This window comes from Populus nigra, chromosome 1, assembly GCF_951802175.1.
Source record: "Populus nigra chromosome 1, ddPopNigr1.1, whole genome shotgun sequence".
In the NCBI taxonomy this organism is placed as follows: Eukaryota; Viridiplantae; Streptophyta; class Magnoliopsida; order Malpighiales; family Salicaceae; genus Populus; species Populus nigra.
Window position 1 is genome coordinate 43,875,318 of NC_084852.1, and position 20,030 is coordinate 43,895,347.

Below are 20,030 nucleotides of genomic sequence, written 5' to 3' on the forward strand. Positions count from 1 at the left end.
CTCAATATTCATCAAAGAAAATATTTTACAAGTACTAGCTACCAACTACCAACCACATGGGCTTTTCATATCAAACCACCAGATATCTTGACTAAAAAGAATTGATCAAATTGCTTAAATTAAGAGATTAATCAATTATTTAACATATTATTTTTATTTCTAAGTATCTTGGGTTTTGAATAAAGATATACTCGACATCAGACAACTAGATTTGTGGCTTATTCTTTTGGAAATGAACGTTGGTTACTTAGTTTATAATAGTCTTAAATATCCTATAAAAAATACACATACAAATTCAACATTTAGGGAACGCGGTTGAAACCGCATTCCCTCAATTTTTTTTTCTTGCTAAAAATTATTTATTTATGTTTTCAGATCGTTTTGATATGCTGATCTCAAAAATAATTTTTAAAAAATATAAAAAAATATTTTAATGCATTTCTAAATGAAAAACACTTTAAACTATAGCTTATACCACAATCTCAAACATGTACTTAATATTTTAACCGGTCATTGCTCTAATAGTCCCTCCAAGTGAATGACTCTTGCTTAAGAGTCTTGAGTTTGTCTCTTAGAAACTCAAATCTACTTAAAAGGCATGGTTAGATGTGGTGATCAGAACTGCACTTTCAATTGATTTTTTTTTATTTTTTTAACTAAATAACGGACAAAATAAAAATCACTCTCGATATATTTAGTCTTGCATAAAACACTGAAATTGTTGAGAAATAGATGGCCCCACTAAAATCAATTTCTAGCAAAAAGTTTTTGGCTCCAGGCGTCGACTAAAACATGTTTTCTCATTTAGCACATTTATTTTGTTTTCTCATGCATACCAAACGCCAATAAATGATTTTCAATTAAAATAATCAAGCATTAAAAAATAACTTATTTTCTAGGAAAACATATTCCTCGGAAAATATTGTTCTAAATTGTTATCAGTGAAATTTAACCGTTCAATCAATGTTGGAACACATTTTTCAATCATTTGAATTTTTCAAATTTTACATAATTTCTGTTAGTAATTTTGATAAATTTTGGAGGGAATTTTTTTTTATTTTCTGACAAGATTTAATTGTTCAATGACTTTCTATTTCATCTCTTAAATACAAGGATTGAAATATAAATATAAAAAAAATAAATTATTTGATCAAAATATAAAAATTTTAAACAAAAAGATCAAAAAAGAAAGTGAAAGAATTTTGAAGGCAAAAAATCCTAAAAAAGCGCGTGATGAACCATAACAAAAACAATATCCTCCAGTTGTAGCCTCATTGTCAAATTAGATCCTTACATTTTTAATATTTTTTAAGCTATAAAATCATTTTTTTATATTTAAAATTGAGCATTAATAAAAAATAAATTTTTTTTTATTATGATAATCTTCTAAAAATAAATTAAAATAAATTATTAAATTCAATTTCCTGTGAAAAAAAATTCAATAACCAAAAACAATATTAAAGAATAAAAAAATCATAAAACACTGGTAATCTACCGTGTTTTGTTAAGTGATAAACAATGAATTCACCACTTTTAAAAGTTTTTTTTATAATGTTTTTATTTTTCTATATTAATCCTTTTGTGTTAGGAAGTGAGTCAACCGCACTCAACTAGTTATTTAGTTTTATTTAGAATAGTAAAATGAATACTTTACCGTGTAATGCACCCACCCGCGCGTTTTAGAGATTCTTATTATAATTAATCTCTGACATGTTTTTTTCCTTTTCTTTTCTTTTGCGTGTAAGCATTCGATTGGTCGCGTTTTTCTTCGCTATAAAGGATGCGTTCGAGAAAAGCGAGGCGCAGCCCGTTGAAAATTATTTGGGTTTATCAAAATGTGTAATCTTTCTCATCTATTTCAGCCGTTATTTATTTTTATGTTTTAAAAAATTTAAATTTTATTTATTTATTTTAAATTAATATTTTTTTAGTTTTTATAAATTATTTTGATAGACTGATGTTAAAAATAACTTTTTAAAAATAAAAAAATTATTATTTTAATATATTTATAAATAAAAAATATTTTAAAAAACAACATAAAAATATTTCTAATCACCCTCTCTCAACAAATAACAAATGTAAAGCAAGAGGAAACAAATACATTTAAGGAATCGTGCGAAGTCGCGCGACACCAAAACTCATCGATCGGTCGAATGGCTGCAAAACATGCTGTTACAGCATGGGACCTTCGATTGTATATCAAACAATCGCCACGCAACAAATACAGAGAGATCACGCGTATATATGGAACTGGAGGAGGGAGTGCTCTGATCACCCAAGTCCTCATAATATAGAGAATTAACTTCAAAGGTCTCTTGTTGCATGATTTAGATTGGGTGTCGTACTGTTTGTGCAGAGATTAGGAAGATAACTGTAGGACAAATAATGGGATCAACCAAATATCACCAGAAGTCATTTAGAACGATGCATTCTCATGAAAATCCTGAGGTACGTACGTATCAAGTTTTTGTTTTCGTAATCCTTCGTAACTAACATAGATTTTCTTACGTTGTGTTATTGATTATATATGTTGGCAGAATAGTACCAGAATCAACAGGAGAATAAACAAGCTGCAAGCAGAGATGGCAGAGATAAGCAAGCAACATGAAGAGATCAAACAAGGGCAAAAGGAAATGAGAGAAAGGTTTGAAGAGATAGATTCAGAATGTGAGCAACTCAAAAAAGAGACTGAAGTTATATCTCATGCGAGCGACAACGTGCAACTTCGTCTCAATAGCATGCTTGATATCTTGAAGGCACGACAACAGGATGGCTTTGCGAAAGTTTCCGATCCGACTGGCTCTCTCCGGTTGGTCTAAATCCCTTCTCCTGTATAGTTCGTTTATTCCATTTTACAAGTAAACCACTAAAACGTGAAACCATCATATGCCATCCATACTTCTTTCAAGAACTTCAAATTATATATACATGCACACGCAGAAGTTAAGGGTGTCTGTAATATTATATTATGTCTAATATTAGTCTGTGTTCCCTTTCCATTTGTTGACAGTGGATCAATGAAATAACAGCAGCACCTGTTAAAGGAAAACGAACAAACTGAGGCTGCATGCCCAATCGTGACGGAAGAAGCGGTCTAGTTTTATTCGAACGACTTGATATAAGATTTTTAGGGAGTTTATTTTCAACTTATTTTTAGTTATCCTTTGATTATCGACCTTGTACTAAAGCAATCGGTATAATTATATGTATGCTGTGTTTATGTATTTACGTATGGGGTTTTGCCTATTATTTGGTCATTGTGCTTTTAAATTCCTTAATTAAAACCTCGTATGTTTTTTTTCTAGTATTGATTAAATACTTCTGCTTTTCATTTTATTTTGTAACCGCTCTTCTATTATAATATTTGTTAGTTTGTGAGCTAACTTGACATAATTTAAAAGGATTTAGTCAAAAAAAAAAATACGAGGCTTCAATCAAAATAACATAAAAAGGTACACGAACAAAATTATTATTATTATTATTATTATTATTATTTAATTTTTCATGTTATTATTTTAAAGAACCCCATCCTTAATGCACGACACATCATATGTGGGATCCTATCACAGTAAAACTGTGAAGAGTTTTTTCAATTGTTATAATAATTTAAAGATAATAAAATACATAAAAATAAAATAAATAACCTAACATGCAATTAAAAAAAATAGAGTAAAACTACGTTCCTCAATTCTTTCTTTTTACGGAGGATTAGACCTAGGAGATGGTGGTCTATGGCCGATCAATATTTCATACCACCATGTTTTATTAATTGCATGCTATGTACATATTATTTTATTCTTACTTTATTATAATAATTAAAATAGAAACTCTTCTCAATTTTACCGCCATGGGATCCCACATATGATGTGTTTCATTTATTAAGAATGAGGTTTTTCTTTAAAAAAGATAATGAAATGTTAAAAAGAAAAGGAAAAAAAATAATGATGATGAGGTCCCCATGCATGACACGTTTCATGCATTTAGGGTGAGGTTTTAAAAAAAAATTAATGCGCAAAGTAAAAAGGAAAAAAAAATAGTTTGATCCATATATGCTTTAAATTGTTTTTCTACGTTTATTAAAATTTTATATTTATAGATGAACAAGAGGTGTTATAAGTTGTTATTTAATTAGATGAGATCTTTTATAATTTTTTTAAAAAATGTGATTTTTTATATTAGAATAGTGATATAAGTTGTTTTTTAAAGTGTTTTTTTTGTGCTTAAAAATATATTAAAATATTTTTAAATTTTATTTTTAATATAACTATCTAAAATAAAAATAAAATTTTAAAAAAATCCTGAGCAAGTTTTCTCATTCTGTGTAAAGAATTTGGCTGAGCACGTATCTCGGCCATTCGTACTTAGAGGGCGTTTGGTAGCGAGGTTGCATCTGCGTTTTTAACAAAACGCAGATGGAACCCGTTTGGTAAAGAAAAAAAGTAATTGACTATTTATGGGACCCACGGCATTTCAGCGTCCAAAACACAGGAGAAAAAAAAGCAGACGAATGCTGCTTCCTGCGCCCTTCATGCTAATTAATTAGCATGAACAGTGAACTGTTCATGCTAATTAATTAGCACACGAATAGTGTAGCATGGCTACACTGTTCACTGAACAGTGTAGTCATGCTACAGGTCAGACCGGTTCCGGTTCAAGCTGGACCGGTTCCGGTTCAAAGTTTAAAAATGTATTGAACTAGGTTCGACCTAGTAAAATGAAAAATAAAAATTATTTTTTATTTTTTAATTGTATTTTATTCAAAAAAACTAGTGTTTAACATTATTCAATGACACTGCATAAATTACAGAGATCGCTTGATGAGGTAGCATTTATAGAATTTGATCGTAATTCCAATTTTATTCCTGATTATATTTTACCTGATGTTGTTGCGTGCTTAAAAAACAAAAAAAACTGTAGTCCTTGTCGTATGTATTTCTTACGTGATGGAATTGTAGATAGTTTAATGGAACAATAAAAAATATTTTATATAAAGTATTATTTATTTTATGATGTAATAACAATAGTTAAATTCACAATATTTAAATTAAAAACCATCAATATAAATATATATTTTTTAAAATTATTTTATAACTTCAATTTCAAAAGCACTCTTAACCAAATATATTAAATTACTTTTTCTTCAACCTCAATTTCAACCACAGTTTTAACCAAACACCTATTTTTTCAAACCAACCTCAACTAAAAATACTTTTTATAAAACAACTTTTTTCAAACTATAACCACAACAGCTACCACAATATCAAATACACTCTTAATAAACGGAGATTCGCGCTCTGGTTGCCCTGCTTAAAGTCCGATTATCGACAGCTTGGAACAATACCTTCTTGTTTTTTTTTTTTTTTGTTATCTTCTACATCTAACGGTCAGTCAATGAACAAACGGCTGAAAGACGTCACCACCGATGACACGTCAATTGTGGAAATTGTCCAACAAGTCACTAGCAGATCATGATCTTACCCCGCTCCTAAGAAACGGGATGAATTTAAAACAAAAGTTGCTATCTGACTTGGACGGAGGTCGTCATTAATAATATTTTTTTCTTTCCCGGATAAACAACCATCTTTTTTATATCCGTATACCATTGTATCGGATTGCACATTTGCTCCTTTCGCTCTCTGGCTCCTTGAAAACCACACTGATGTGTCGTTGTCATCCATAAATTCTTCCGGGATGATAAGCATAAACAATTTATTGACTTGAAATATTACGCATAGAAATTGGGGCATTGTTGCAATTATATTTAACTTCAGAGCTAGTTATTTTCTGTCTATTTATAAAAAAAATATTATTATCTCATTATATGATCTCCCCTTTTCCATGCTTTTAATATACAAAATAGAAGAAAAACCTAGTTTTCGTGTGTTGGAGAGTTAATGTTGTGGATTATTCTACAAAGCCAGTATAAAAAAATATATAATTTATTGACAAAGTATATGGAAATAATTTTGATGGATAGACTATAATGTTGAAGCAAATAGTAGAGAGGACCGAATTAAGATCATCCTGCTCATGAAAAAGATATAATTTTGATAGATAGACTATAAAACCTACTCATGAAACTTTTGTAGTTATTTCCAAGTAAGATCATCTATATATATATATATATATATATATATATATATAGGTTGGGATGCTACGAGAGGCTAGAGTCACTTGAGTTATTGACGATAAGATTCGAAATTGTATGGTGGTTTGATGCTGTCCAGAAAGAGATGCGAAAAGTCATTTCCATGCTTGATTGGGGCCTTGATTGTTAATGTTCACCTTCATATTGATTTCCTCTAATATTCCTCCTTTTTTGTAGAAGTTCATCTCTCATATACAGAATTTGTTCGGGAAAATAGTTAAAAATACACTCCCATGCAGATATAGTACAAAAACAATAATGTGATGCTGCCGAGCGTTGCTGTCATACTTATAAAATGCACATAACGTGTAGCTGAGCAGGACTGGACCCGCGAGGGAGAGGTTTATCTCTATCAAAAAAATAATGCTTCAAGGATCCAAGGGGTCATTGCAAGGATCCACACAATTCTAGGACTCGCGCCTCGCGCGATAATTCATTGAGACTGTGTTTGTTATCAATAGTTTTCGTGTTGGTGGTGAATTATATTTAATAATATGCTAGGTTTTTAAAAAAATTGAGTTTTATATTGCAGAATTTATTAAAAAATTAAATTTAAAATAGAGTTATTATCCCGTAATTTCTACATACTTTTTTCAATTGAGTTTCATAAATATTCCTGTTATATTTGCTCAAAGTTATCAAAAAATCCTTGCTGATCTTTTTTTATTGTTTGTAAGAAAACCAGAAGGTTTTATCTACACTTTTCACATGTTTTTTTTACTATATATAAACTTCAATAATAATTTTTATCAAACACATATCTAAATATAACTAACTACAACTAAAAATATTTTTTTCTAAATTTATTTTCATCAAAATACAATCAAGAAGCTTCCTCAAGTATAAACACACCATGAGGCCGTTTGGAAATGCGGTTGGACCTGAGGTGAAGACAAACCGCAATGTAAAAGTGTTTAGTTATGTTTTAAACGTGGGTTGAAATTGGTGGGACTCATCACCATTAGTGGCCGAACCTGTGGTTACCAAAAAGTTGGATGCAGTTGCTGCTAACCAACATCAACCTCAACTTTTGTCATCCACCGACACTCTCCACGCAAAAAAAAAAAAGCCGTTGGATAATACTCACTCTCCCAGCAAATCAATTCAAACGTTTGCTCATCCACTGTCAAAAAATTCAATGAAGCACTCGTTTCCATCCAACCTAGTAGTTCCCTCCTCGCTCTCAGAAGTTTTTCCCTTCTGTTTTTCTACCCGAGACGCCTTGTCAAGCTTCTGATCTTGTGAGGTTGCTGCAAAATTTAATTGCAATCGTTTCTTCGCACTGTGTTTATCCATCTTCTGTCTCACACAAAAAAAAATTTAGCTCACAAACACACTCACTGCAAAAAAGTTCTCTCCTCTACTGTCAAAAATAATTTCCCCTTCTGTTTTTCTACCCGAAACGCCTTGCCAAGCACCTGATGTTGTAGATCCGCTTAATATAAAGGTATATTGCCATTTGTATCATTTTTTTGTTCATCTGCATTAACTTAAAATAATTTCCCCTTTTGTATTTCTTCTCACAATTTGTTCAGGATTGTTGATGTTATGCCTGTAGAGCCGAGTTCGTGTGAGAGGCAAAACAACAAGGGGACATTGAGAAATTATTCGGACAAAAAAGGAGACGATGTTGCAATAGAGAGTATGTGTTTCTGTGAACCAATTGCGCCTACCTTAAGATAATTATACAGATGTATATATGTTTAGGTGTTGGGTATTGTTCTGGGTTACAAATTATGAATATATTGTGATGTGAGGATTGTGAATTAAACACAACAATTTTCTTGCATAGATGTTGATATGGAACAAAAATTAAGTGTTGTGATAATAGGTTAATTAACCATCTGTTTGTTTTAAAAAAATTTGCATTGCTGTGTAGACAATACCGCTTTGCAGAATGCTTTGTAGTGTTAATTCGGATACTGTTGTTGTCATTTGAGTCCAAATTTATGTTGTTTCATGTGATATTGTTTTTATGACTTGATCCTACACAATGCCTGCTTATACTTATTTCTTTTGGGATTTGAGAACTGGAAGACGATGGTTTATGAGAATGAATCCACAATTTCACTGTTTAACAGAAAAAAATTATTTAGAATTTGTTTGATATGTTTAGGATTTCAGATGATGAAAGAAACCGAGCTGACTGCTAATGTTTTTGAATTACCTTGATGAAGCACCACTGTAATTACCTCATGTATTATATGACAATAATTTAAGACAATTGTCTATTTCATCACTTACTATACACAGAAAGTATATTATAAGACAGCTATGTTTCATGAAGATGTGCAGTATTGATGGGTGTTGTTTGTAGGACACATGCATGTTGTATGGAACTGCTAGAATTGTTATAGAATGGTAATCACTTGCAGGACACAGTACAAGTTCAAAACTTGCTACAGACAAATAGCTTTGAATTTAATTGTTCTTTACGGTACTAGTTGTAGTACATCCTTGCATGTCATCTACGCTTCCATCCAATATTACACAAATTAATTGCATGTTATAATTCATAATGTTTGCTTGCAAATATGTTATCCAAATAGAAATAGATAATCCTGAAACTATTGATAAAGCTGCTTGGAATAAAAAAAATGTTGCATGTCTTTTGTGACCTTTGCATCAAGGCCATCAACATGGGAATGAGACCGAATACTCATTTCGACAAGGCTGGTTGGAAATATTTGCTGATATCTTTCAAAGAACAAACCGGTCATGCATTCACGAAGACACAATTGAAGAACAAATGGGATGGTTGCAAAAAGGATTGGAAGATATGGACAAAGCTCATTTCAGAAACTGTTGTAGGCTGAAGTAATGAATTAGGGATAATTTCTGCAAGTGATGAGTGGTGGAAAGCAAAAATTCAGGTTATTTGTTTGTATCCTTAATTTTTAATTTGGTTAAATCTCAATTTAGTAATTACCAAAATATTTAGGCAAGTTGTATTCTATTTATTCTATGTAGGAAATAAGAGGAGCAAAAACATTTAGGCAAGCTGGTATCAAACCGTCTTTACGTTTGAAGTTCGACAGAATGTTCTCCAACATTGTAGCTACTGGAGAGTATGCATAGGCACCATCGGTTGGAGTCCTCCATGATGATAATATTGGTGTTGCTAAGGATTCAAATGCCAATGATGAACAACCTGATTTGGAAGAAGGAAGCGATAATTCAGAAAAGGATGGAATTCCAAATTTCACCGATGATGTTTGCAACATGGTTAGAGGGGTTAATATGTCAAGCAGTAGCAACACACGCAGTAGTGGAAAGAGAAAAGCAAGAGAACGTCTTGACGGTCAAGCAGGGAAAAAAAAAGAAGTTCTGGAATTGGGATGTAACTACTGTCACGGTTTGATCAAATGATTGACAACATGTCAAACAATAGTGATTCCACATCTATATGTAGAGATAAGAAAGGGTATAGTATTTATAAGGTTATGACTGAGCTGCACTTAATAGAAGGAGTTCATATTGGTGATGATTTTCATGCGTATGCTACTGAGTTCTTAGGTATTAGAAGGAATAGAGAAATGTGGTCAACTATGAGTAGTCTTGAAAACAAGATGAAATGGTTGCAAAAAATGTTTACACGGCGTAAAGCACCTTAGATGGAGATGTATATATAGATCCTGAATGCATGCTTTTTATTTATTTGTTGCTAATATTATTATCTAAATTTTTATGTAACATGTTTTAAAATGTCTTGTCAATTATTTATATTTGCAGAGATCTAAAGATGATAATCGGCCAGAATTGTTCGGGACCTATTTGTAATTTTAACAATTCTCATGTGGCATGGAGAGATTGTTTGCAAATTCTAGTTTTCAGTTATGGAGCATTAATATTTGTTATTTTCATGCTAAGGACTGTATATTAAAGTATCAAAAATTTATGGTGTTATTCGATGCTTGCTAAGTATTATGAATTGCAATCCGGAAAATTTCTATCATTCAATGCAAGGAACTTGTGATAAAAACTTGATGTTGTAAATAAAAGGTTGTTAACTAATTAATTTTTATTTCCCATTACAAATGTGAAAATGGATTAACGGGAAGGAAAAAAACAATATGAAACATATGAAACATATTAAAAAAGGTAAAAAGGAAAAAATGCAAGGATTCGAAATACAAGTCACATGCAAAAACTAGCTAACTGGTACACTGCGATAGAACTGCTCTCGACCTTGCACTTTGGTTACAGAAGATAAAAAGTAAAAAGAAAAAAATGCAAGGTTTCGAAATACAAGTCACATGCAGAAACTAGCTAACTGGTACACTGCAATAGAACTGCTTCGACCTTGCACTTTGGTTACAAAAGATAAAAAGTAATAAACACGGGTTGTTAAATACTGAGCCTGTGTTATAAAGGAGGAACTAAAACGAAGGGGAAAATAAGAAGCAACCTCACTTGTACACATAGCACTGCTATTAGCAATGCTTTAATAAGAGAAAACAAGGCAGCAGAGACAGAAAGGCAGGGAAATGAAATCATAGGATAGTAGAGGCAACCAGGCAATAAACAGAGGGCCACCATCACCACCAACAGTGGGGATAGAAGCGACCACAGCTGGGAAAAACATAGCATAGGCAGTGAGAAGGAAGTAGAGCAGATTCAGACGAAAAAATAGGGGCACCGCGGGATAAAAACCAGGCCACCACCGCAAACCTTCCTCGTCTCCACCATATTAATCGTCTAGCGTCATTACGTCAACTATAGCAGCACCATCAGCGAGAAGAGGAGCAAGCGAAATATAGTGGAGAGTGAGAAGGGCAGGAACAAAGGAACACCATCACTGAAGTTCACCGTTGTTCCCACCGCCAACCAGACTTCGCCGCCGCCAAGGGTAACCTCTTCTACCCTTCTCCTTCTCCTTCATTCAACAATGAAGAGTGTATAATACACTCTCTACTGTTCCCGGCATACAGAAAATTTTTATCCAGGTAAAAATGTGTTTCAATATTTTTGTTAGTGTGAAGACATAGACTATAATAGTTATGTGGCGTAAAATTAAATGATAAAGTATTATATCAGATATTATGTTATATTTGGAAAAAAAATTCTTTAACATGATTCAATTGTTTATTTATCTAGGATTATACATATGGAAGTAGCACGTTTAAATGCAATATTCAATGAAGCTCTTAATGATGATTATGATAACATAATGGATCGTGTTGTTGATCACATTAATTATCGTGGTGATGATAACAACGGTGGATCGGGAAGGGATGGTGATGATGGCGCAAATGATGATGACGATAATGATGACGACGATGATGATAGTGATAATGATGAAGAATTGTTTTGGAAGCGAGAATTTGATATTCAAAAGTTAGATGTGTGCACAACTGGGGCTTGCTACATGTATTATGTTAATTATATGCATAAAGAACCATGCATGATTTCATACAATACAGGCATGCGTTGGTTAATTGAAGTTTTACAAGGACATTGGCAATGATGTGTCAACATGTTTAGAATGGACACATCAACTTTGTTGAGCCTGTGCAGTGATTTAGAAATAACGTATGGGTTAAAGCCTTCGAGAAGGATAAGTGTGATTGAAAAAGTTGCTATATTTCTATATACAATAGCACTAGGAGCATCAAATAGGGAGGTTCAAGAGCGATTTCAACATTCAGGAGAAACTGTTAGTAGAAGCATTAAAGAAATCCTCGCAGCCGTATGTTTGTTTGCAGTCAATGTCATAAAATCAGATGACCCGAGTTTTACAAGCACTCCACGAGAAATTGCAATGAATATAAGATATATACCTCATTTCAAGGTAAGAAAAATATTTGTTTTATTATTGTCAGTATTCAATGCAAAAATTGTTTTATGCATGTTAGTATGCAACGCCATCATATTATCAACGGTTTTTTTTGTCAGAATTGTATTTGTGCAATTGATGGAACACATGTGCGAGCTTGCATATCAACCACAAATCAAATTCCATTTATTGGAAGAAAAGATGTACCGACTCAAAACATAATGGTTGCTTGTAGTTTTGACATGCAATTCATGTTTGTGTGGGCAGGATGGGAAGGCAGGGCCCACGATACACGTATTTTTCATGAGGCTATTGAGAATATAAATATAAAATTTCCTAAATCACCAGAAGGTAATAGAACATAACTTGTTATGTACTTATACATATAAAATTTGTTTTTTATTTACTAATTACATGACGAATTTTGATGTTGTTTCTAATTATAGGAAAATACTATTTGGTTGATGTTGAATATCCAAATGAGTATGGTTATTTAGGTCCATATAAAGGTGAGAGATATATCTTACAAGATTTTAGGCGTCGTGGACAACTTAGAAATCGGCTAGAAGTTTTTAATCGTGCACATTCATCGCTATGTAATGTCATAGAACGATCTTTTGAGGTATGGAAACAAAGGTGGAGGATTTTACAAAACATGTATGCTTATCCATACAAAAAGCAAGTTGAATTTGTAGTGGCATCAATGGCACTACATAATTACATTAGAAGAAGATCGTGTGATGATATTGCATTTGCAGAATTTGATCACAATCCCAATTATGTTTTGTATGAAATTTTACCAGATGTTATTGCGCACTCTGAAATCAATGGAAACAGTAGTCAAGGCAGGATGAATACCGTACGTGATGGGATTGCAGATAGTTTAATGGAACAATAAAACAGAATTTATATAAAGTATTGTTTGTTTAATGATGTAATAACAGTAGTTAACTCTACAATATGTCAATTACAAAACAAGAATAATAATATATGTCTTTTATAGTTATTTTAGTACCTCAATTTGAAAAGCTTACTTGTTTGGGATTATGGTAGCGATGACGGTTTATAGTGCTTTTCATTAACGAAGAATCAATATAATATTTTGTCATGTTGTACAAAATTAATTTTGAGACCAGCACACGAAAACGATATGAAAACATAAAAAAATAAATTATAAAATTTTATTCTGAAAAAGAATTTCAACATTTTTGGGAACGTAGTTTGCACCACATAAACGGTTACCAAACACATTAAACTGTTTTTTGTTCAATCTCAATTTCAACTATATTTTTAACCAAACATATATTTTTTCAAATCAACCTCAACTAAAAGTGATTTTTATAAAATAGTTTTTTTCAAACCACGACAACAACTTCAATACTAAATATACCTTGCGATAGCCACTATGTGTTGTGTCCAATGTTTCATTTCAAAATTGAAATATGGGTTGATACCCATCACTATAAAAGAAGCATCATTTAAAGTATAAAAAAGCTGATTTGATGTGAAGGGTGTTTGAGAGTGTAATATTAATTGTTTTTTAAAGTATTTTTTTATTTTAAAACATATTAAAATAATATTTTTTTATTTAAAAAAAATTATTTTTAACACCATCAAATCAAAATGATTTGAAAACATCAAAACATATTAATTTAAAAAACAAAATCAAAAAATCAAAAATTTTCAAAAATGTTTTCCTGTCAAATGCCAAACACTTTTTATAGTCTTGTACGCGGGGCATAATCTTTTTTTCAGCATATATATATATATATATATATATATATATATATATATATATATATATATTCGTTGAAAGGTTCGTGGGTTTTTAGACTATATAAAGGGATAGATCTGCCCCATCACTAAATAAACATTATAAACTAGTTATTAGTATTTAAGGCTTTTTTAAAGGAAAATCATGAAAAGTAAAACCTATAAAAAGATGCTTGCTTCTGTTTGTCAACAATCCTCGTCGAAAGATTTATCATGGAATTGTGCTGGCCACCCACCGCACCTAAAAATATACGTCTTGCTTGTTCGCCTGCCATGAATGAGGTCGTTGGAGAAGACAATTCGGGCGTCCTCCACGATGGTCGCGCGTTTATTAGTCTTGTCGTAGAGCGACATCGCGTGATGTTATAATATGCCAACTAGCACGAAAGCAGCCTGGAAACGCACCAAACATGCCGCCGAACGCTTTGAAATAATTTAATAAAGATATTTTTTTTAAATGCGTTTTATTATAAAAAAATATAAAAGTTTTTTATTTTTTATTTTAAATTAATATTTTTTTGATATTTTTAAATTATTTTGATGTGTTGATATTAAAAATAATTTTTAAAAATTAAAAAAATATTATTTTGATATATTTTTAAATAAAAAACACTTTGAACCCCATACACTCCACCTAAAAAAATATGGGTCAATCTCAATTATTTGATGAAAATAATTTTTTCATATTGGAAATGTAACTTACACACTATGTCAAAACTGCTCTTTTCCATGGACTTTATTTTATAATGAGTTGCAAGTTTTTCAATGTGCTGGTGGGATCATTTGGAAATACAATTCAATCCGTGTTTTTAAAATTTCAATTTTTTTTTTCTCTGTCCCCGTCTCTCATTGTGTTGAGCAATTTCCCTTATTGTTGGGACTGACCTGAGAGGAAAATGTGTGTTTTATATGTTGAAACTTACAAAACTAATAAATTGGAGAGGATTGCCACTTTTTAATTATGATTTGGTTGGATTCTATATAATACAGAGACTATATATCTTGGATTTGCTGGAAAAAAATATATTATAATACGCACGAACCATTTATTCATGGTATTTTTGTTATTCTTAATTTTCTCTCATTTTTTCTATAGAGTTTATGCAAACTTTGCAACTTTATATCCCATACGTATAATACATGTTAGAGTAAGAGAGAAAAAACACTATAGCTACAAAATAAATTACAAAGTCAATGCTTAAGTAGCATGGGTATCAGTTAGCTAATTAGTATCTATTCGGAATTGTAATAGTACTTACGGTTCAAAATATTTTTTTATTTATAAATAAATTAAAATGATTTTTTTTATTTTTTTAAAATTATTTTTAAAATCAGCACTCTAAAACGATTTAAAAATATAAACTTTTAATATGAACGGTGTTTTATGTAGTTTTTATAAAAAAAATTAAATGAATTTCATAAATATTTTTAATATGTTTGCCAATATTGCTATTTTCTTTTTTAGTATACATAAACTTTAACTATAATTTTTACAAAACATATATATAAATCAAACTAATTACAATTAAAAATATTTTTTAAAAATTTATATTTTTCAAATCCCTAAAAAAACAAACTCACCCTCCATAATTGCGGTCGCCACGACGTGTTGTGTCCACTGTTTCATTTCAAAATTGAGATATGGATAGATACCCATAACTCTAGAAGAAAGCATCATTTCAAGTATAGAAAAGCCGATTTGATGCCATAGTCTTGTGCGCGGGGCATAACCTCCTTTTCAGCAATCTTTTTTTTTTTTTAATTATTATTCGTTGAAAGGTTTGTGGGTTTTTAGACTATGTAAAGGGATAGATCTGCCCCATCACTAAATAAACTAGTTATTGGCATTTAAGGCTTTTTTTAAAGGTTTGTCAACAATCCTTGTCGAAAGAGTTGGGCTGGCCACCCACCGCATCTAAAAATATACGTCTTGCTTGTTCGTCTTCCATGAACAATTCGGGCGTCCTCCACGATGGTCGCGCGATTTCTTTCGTTTACGTCTTGTCGTAGAGCGACATCGCATGATGTTTTAATATGCCAACTAGCACGAAAGCAGCCTGGAAACGCACCAAACATGCCGCCGAACGCTTTGAAATAATTTAATAAAGATATTTTTTTAAAATGTATTAAAATAATATATTTTTTATTTTTTAAAATTTATTTTTAATATTAACACTATAAAATATTTCAAAAATAAAAAAAAACTTAGGAAAAAAAAAATCTCCTCTTATAACACCCCAAAACACCTATAAAAGTCTGGGTCAATCTCAATTATTTGATTAAAATAATTTTTCCATATTGGAAATATATCTTGCACCCTATGTCAAAACTGCTCTTTTCCATGGACTTCATCTTCTAATGAGTTGCAAGTTCTTACGTATGCTGATCTCACTAATAGACTAGTAGATGATCAACCACTGGTTTTTGCGTTTTGCTAGGGGATTTTCGTTTTTCCTGGGATAGTGAATAGCAGACTTGTGTTGCTTTCTATAGCACTTACACCGAGTACCGTGCCCTTGTTAGCACCACCCAAGAAATTATTTGGCTCTAATAGCTTTTTGGTGATATGGAGTTTAAATTTCCAATGGCAAACCCCTACTTTGCCATTCAAATTACCTACAATGATGTCCCCGTCTCTCATTGTGTTGAGCAATTTCCCTTTTTGTTGGGATTGACTTGAGAGGAAAATGTGTGTTTTATATGTTGAAACTTACAAAACTAATAAATTGGAGAGGATTGCCACTTTTTAATTATGATTTGGTTGGATTCTATATAATACAGAGACTATATATCTTGGATTTGCTGGAAAAATATATATATTATAATAGGTACGAACCATTATTCATGGTATTTTTGTTATTCTTAATTTTCTCTCATTTTTTCTATAGAGTTTATGCAAACTTTTCAACTTTATATCCCTTACCTATAATACATGTTAGAGTAAGAGGGAAAAAAAATATTATAGCTACAAAATAAACTACAAATTCAATGCTTAAGTAGGAAGGCTACCAGTTACCTAATTAAGGATTTGTTTGGGATTGTAATAACATGTAGTTGTGGTTTAAAATGTTTTTCGTTTAGAAATGTATTAAAATGATTTTTTTTATTTTTAAAAATTTATTTTTTAAATCAGTATATTAAAATAATTTTAAAATATATAAAAAAAATTTTTAAAAAAATAATCACATATATTTTTATAATTACATTGTACCGAAATTACAATTATTAGTAAGTCTTGCTACAGAAGGATGGGATGGCGAGTTGTTTCGTTTTTTGGACCATACGAAATAGTTATGCAAACATTCCAATAGTTTAACATATTTCTACACAGAAAATTTCTCGGAAAATCGCACCTCCGCTATCAATTTTAAATAAATTCACATCATGACGACAATCTCATGACACCCAGTCAAGAAAGCTGTTGGATTCATCGGAAAGTGCTTAAGAAAAAATAAAAAAAATCGAGAGCTCCTCGTGCAATGCAACGCACGAACGCGTGCGATTTTGACATTAGAACAGGCGTCAATAATATAACAAGAGGCGTCTATAAGGGTTTTCCAAACCATTTACTCCAAATATGTTGTGTGTACAAGCAGACCTCTTGTTCAATTGTATTAGTTTCTCCGTATCTGTTGCGATTAATCTTTCAACTTAATCACAGATTCCAAATTAACTTTTTTCCAGCATGTAAGAACATAATGTAAACCTTCGTAGAAGGTAGACTTGATTAGATTGTGATTTCATAAATAAAATAAAATATTAGAATATTTAGTGTTTTAATCCGAATTTAGTTAATTTTATATCTGTGCTTAGTGCTGTCCTGGGGTGCTTATGCTGCTGCTAGTGTGTTTGGTATTGTGGTAGTTGTTGTGGTTGTGATTTGGAAAAGATTGTTTTATAAAAAGTATGTTTAGTTGAGATTGGTTTGGAAAAATATATGTATGGTTAAAACTGTGGTTGAAATTGAGATTGAACAAAAAAATAGTTTGATGTGTTTGGTTACAAATGCTTTTAAAATTGAAATTATAAAATAATTTTAAAAAATATATATTAATATTTATGATTTTTAATTTAAATATTATAGATTTAACTATTGCTTTTATATCATGAAATAAATAATACTTTATATAAAATATTTTTTATTGTTCTATTAAACTATCTATAATTCCATGACGTATGAAATACATCCAACAAGGGCTATAATTTTCCTTACACCCCTCATAAATGGTGTTCCTCCTAAAAAAAATTATGACTTTTGTTTATAATTAAATAACAAAAATTGTGATTGAAGATGAATCGCGACCACCGCAGCCACAATATCAAAAGACTGAAAGGCTTTTTAAATTTTCAAAATACATTGATGACTGAGAACCTTTCAATAACCCCACGGACACGCATACGTTAGATCGGTCCACAGAAGAAAAGGAAGGAAATTGGAAAATCAACCGCAATTTCCTCCCGCGTCTTTTTGAGCAGGGTTCCTGTTAGCTTCTGAGTGAAATGCTACTATTCGTCAACGGGTCACATATAAAAGCTATATATAACGAATTAGTTCTTTAGCAAGCCACATAAAGAACCATCAGATGAGTAGCAGCTCAATTTCTGAGCAGGGTTCCTGTGACAATAGAATGGTTGCGATAAGGAATGGACGCCGCGCAGCTCGAAGCACGGTGGGTTACCTATTTATATTTCAGTGTAGTTTGTTAACGTGTCACAGAAAGTGTTTTATAAAAATTTAATTTCTTTTATTTAAAATTTACTTTTTTATATTGTTTTGATACGGCGATATTAAAAATAATTTTTTTAATATATTTTTAAATAAAAAATACTTTTAAAAAAATTATTACCACAGTACCACTGCACCCCGCCTCCAAATACTATTCTTTGCTTTTGATTGTTATTAGCATTTTTGCTGAAAGAATATAAACTGTAGATGTATTAAGAGATAAAAATATTAAAGATACAAATGTCATGTTTCTTTTTATTTCCTTCTTGTTTTGAAAAATAAAAACTCATTCAAAAACTATTTTAAAAATATATTTATTTCTTCTTCTTCTTCTTCAACCAAACAAGTTTATTTATTTATTTTTTGTATCATAGAAAACTAGCCAAATACAACTTAGAGATCGCTGTTGTCCTAGGAAACTAATAACCAAACACAACTTAGATAACACTGTTATGCTAGCTTTCTAACATACAATATTCCTCAATGTTAGTGTCCGCAGAAAAGAAAACTAAGGGACAACAAACTAACTAGGAGCATCAAGAGGATAAGAGCTGACATGGCGGAGATCAACGAGGGCCAGGAACGCATACGACATGGACAAAAAGAAGTGAGGGAGAAATTTGAAGAAATAAGCAAAGAGACTGCCAAACTGAAAGAGGAAACTAATATAATCTCCAAGCAGAGCGCTGCAAATCAAGTCAGGCTTGACCTCATGTTTCAAATTATCAAAGCAAGATCAGAGAATGATGCCCCCAGGGACGCCGTACTGACTCAAATCTTGCGGTTTGTGATTCTCCAAATACCTTTGTTTTGTTTTTATGATCAGAGGATATCATATTGACAATATCACCAATTAGAAACTTGAACTGCATTTTCTTGGCTTCTTTTTTTCTTTTTTGCCCCGGATGATTTGATTTACTAATGTTTTCGTTTGTTAAATATTATGTTTCAGGGAACTAATTAATGGCAGACCAGAACCTGAGCTCAAGCAAGCTCCCCGGGGAGAGGCAATAACAAGATCAATAAATTAACCATGCTTGTGCGCGCGCATACACTTGGATTTAGGTAGTTTATGATTGAATAAGTATAAAACAACTACCAATTTAATTAAAAAGAATTGAGAAGAGTTCTCTCATCACAAGGCTTAAGTCCTTGATATGCAAATTGTATGATCCTTCACGGCTTTGCACTCGCATCAAACCATATTTGTAAAGGACTTGTTAGCCACGTTGACATGCTCAACTGTAAGCCGGCATCTATTTTAGAGGGAAAACATTCTTGTACTTTGGGTCATATTCTTCCTAACCTACTGATTTTTGCATGCTTGTTGGTGCTTTACAATACTTGGCTTTTACACATCCTAATATCGATTTTGCTGTCAGCTATGTCAATTCATGAACGTCCCCACTACTTGGACATCTTGCAAGAAATAAATTGTTTCATGCTCACCATAGGAAATAAGAAAAAAATAGTTGAACACCTTGTATCTAGTTACTAACTACTGTTGGTATACTAGTTACTTTCATAATGTCTTTTACTATAAACTCTACTTGTCGATTCATGAAGGCCTCTATTACCATTCATCTCAAGGCTGCTAAGGGATTATA

At 31.5% G+C, this 20,030-nt stretch overlaps 2 protein-coding genes across 3 annotated transcripts; both read left to right on the plus strand.

Moving 5' to 3' along the window:
• The first annotated feature begins 2,106 nt into the window (after positions 1-2,106).
• LOC133681056 (uncharacterized) lies at positions 2,107-3,307 on the plus strand. Its single transcript, XM_062104144.1, has 3 exons — positions 2,107-2,448; positions 2,538-2,809; positions 3,011-3,307. The coding sequence occupies exons 1-3, from the start codon at positions 2,386-2,388 to the stop codon at positions 3,024-3,026; spliced, it is 351 nt and encodes a 116-aa protein (XP_061960128.1). The 5' UTR covers positions 2,107-2,385; the 3' UTR covers positions 3,027-3,307.
• A 14,904-nt stretch (positions 3,308-18,211) lies between these two features.
• On the plus strand, positions 18,212-19,716 carry LOC133698116 (uncharacterized). 2 transcript variants are annotated; one of them, XM_062120954.1, is made up of 3 exons: positions 18,212-18,367; positions 18,923-19,206; positions 19,376-19,716. In XM_062120954.1, the coding sequence occupies exons 1-3, from the start codon at positions 18,281-18,283 to the stop codon at positions 19,452-19,454; spliced, it is 450 nt and encodes a 149-aa protein (XP_061976938.1). In that variant the 5' UTR covers positions 18,212-18,280; the 3' UTR covers positions 19,455-19,716. The 2 variants fall into 2 exon arrangements, with proteins under 2 accessions (XP_061976938.1, XP_061976931.1); XM_062120947.1 differs by having other exon boundaries at positions 18,221-18,367; positions 18,914-19,206.
• The last annotated feature ends 314 nt before the right edge of the window (positions 19,717-20,030 follow it).

Bases quoted from the DNA above. Each gene is read 5' to 3' on its own strand.
- LOC133681056 (XM_062104144.1), top strand. From the start codon at position 2,386: ATGGGATCAACCAAATATCACCAGAAGTCATTTAGAACGATGCATTCT. The intron at 2,449-2,537 runs GTACGTACGTAT...ATATGTTGGCAG, and splicing joins ATTCTCATGAAAATCCTGAG to AATAGTACCAGAATCAACAG.
- LOC133698116 (XM_062120947.1), top strand. From the start codon at position 18,281: ATGAGTAGCAGCTCAATTTCTGAGCAGGGTTCCTGTGACAATAGAATG. The intron at 18,368-18,913 runs GTGGGTTACCTA...CCTCAATGTTAG, and splicing joins GCCGCGCAGCTCGAAGCACG to TGTCCGCAGAAAAGAAAACT. The intron at 19,207-19,375 runs GTTTGTGATTCT...ATTATGTTTCAG, and splicing joins GTACTGACTCAAATCTTGCG to GGAACTAATTAATGGCAGAC.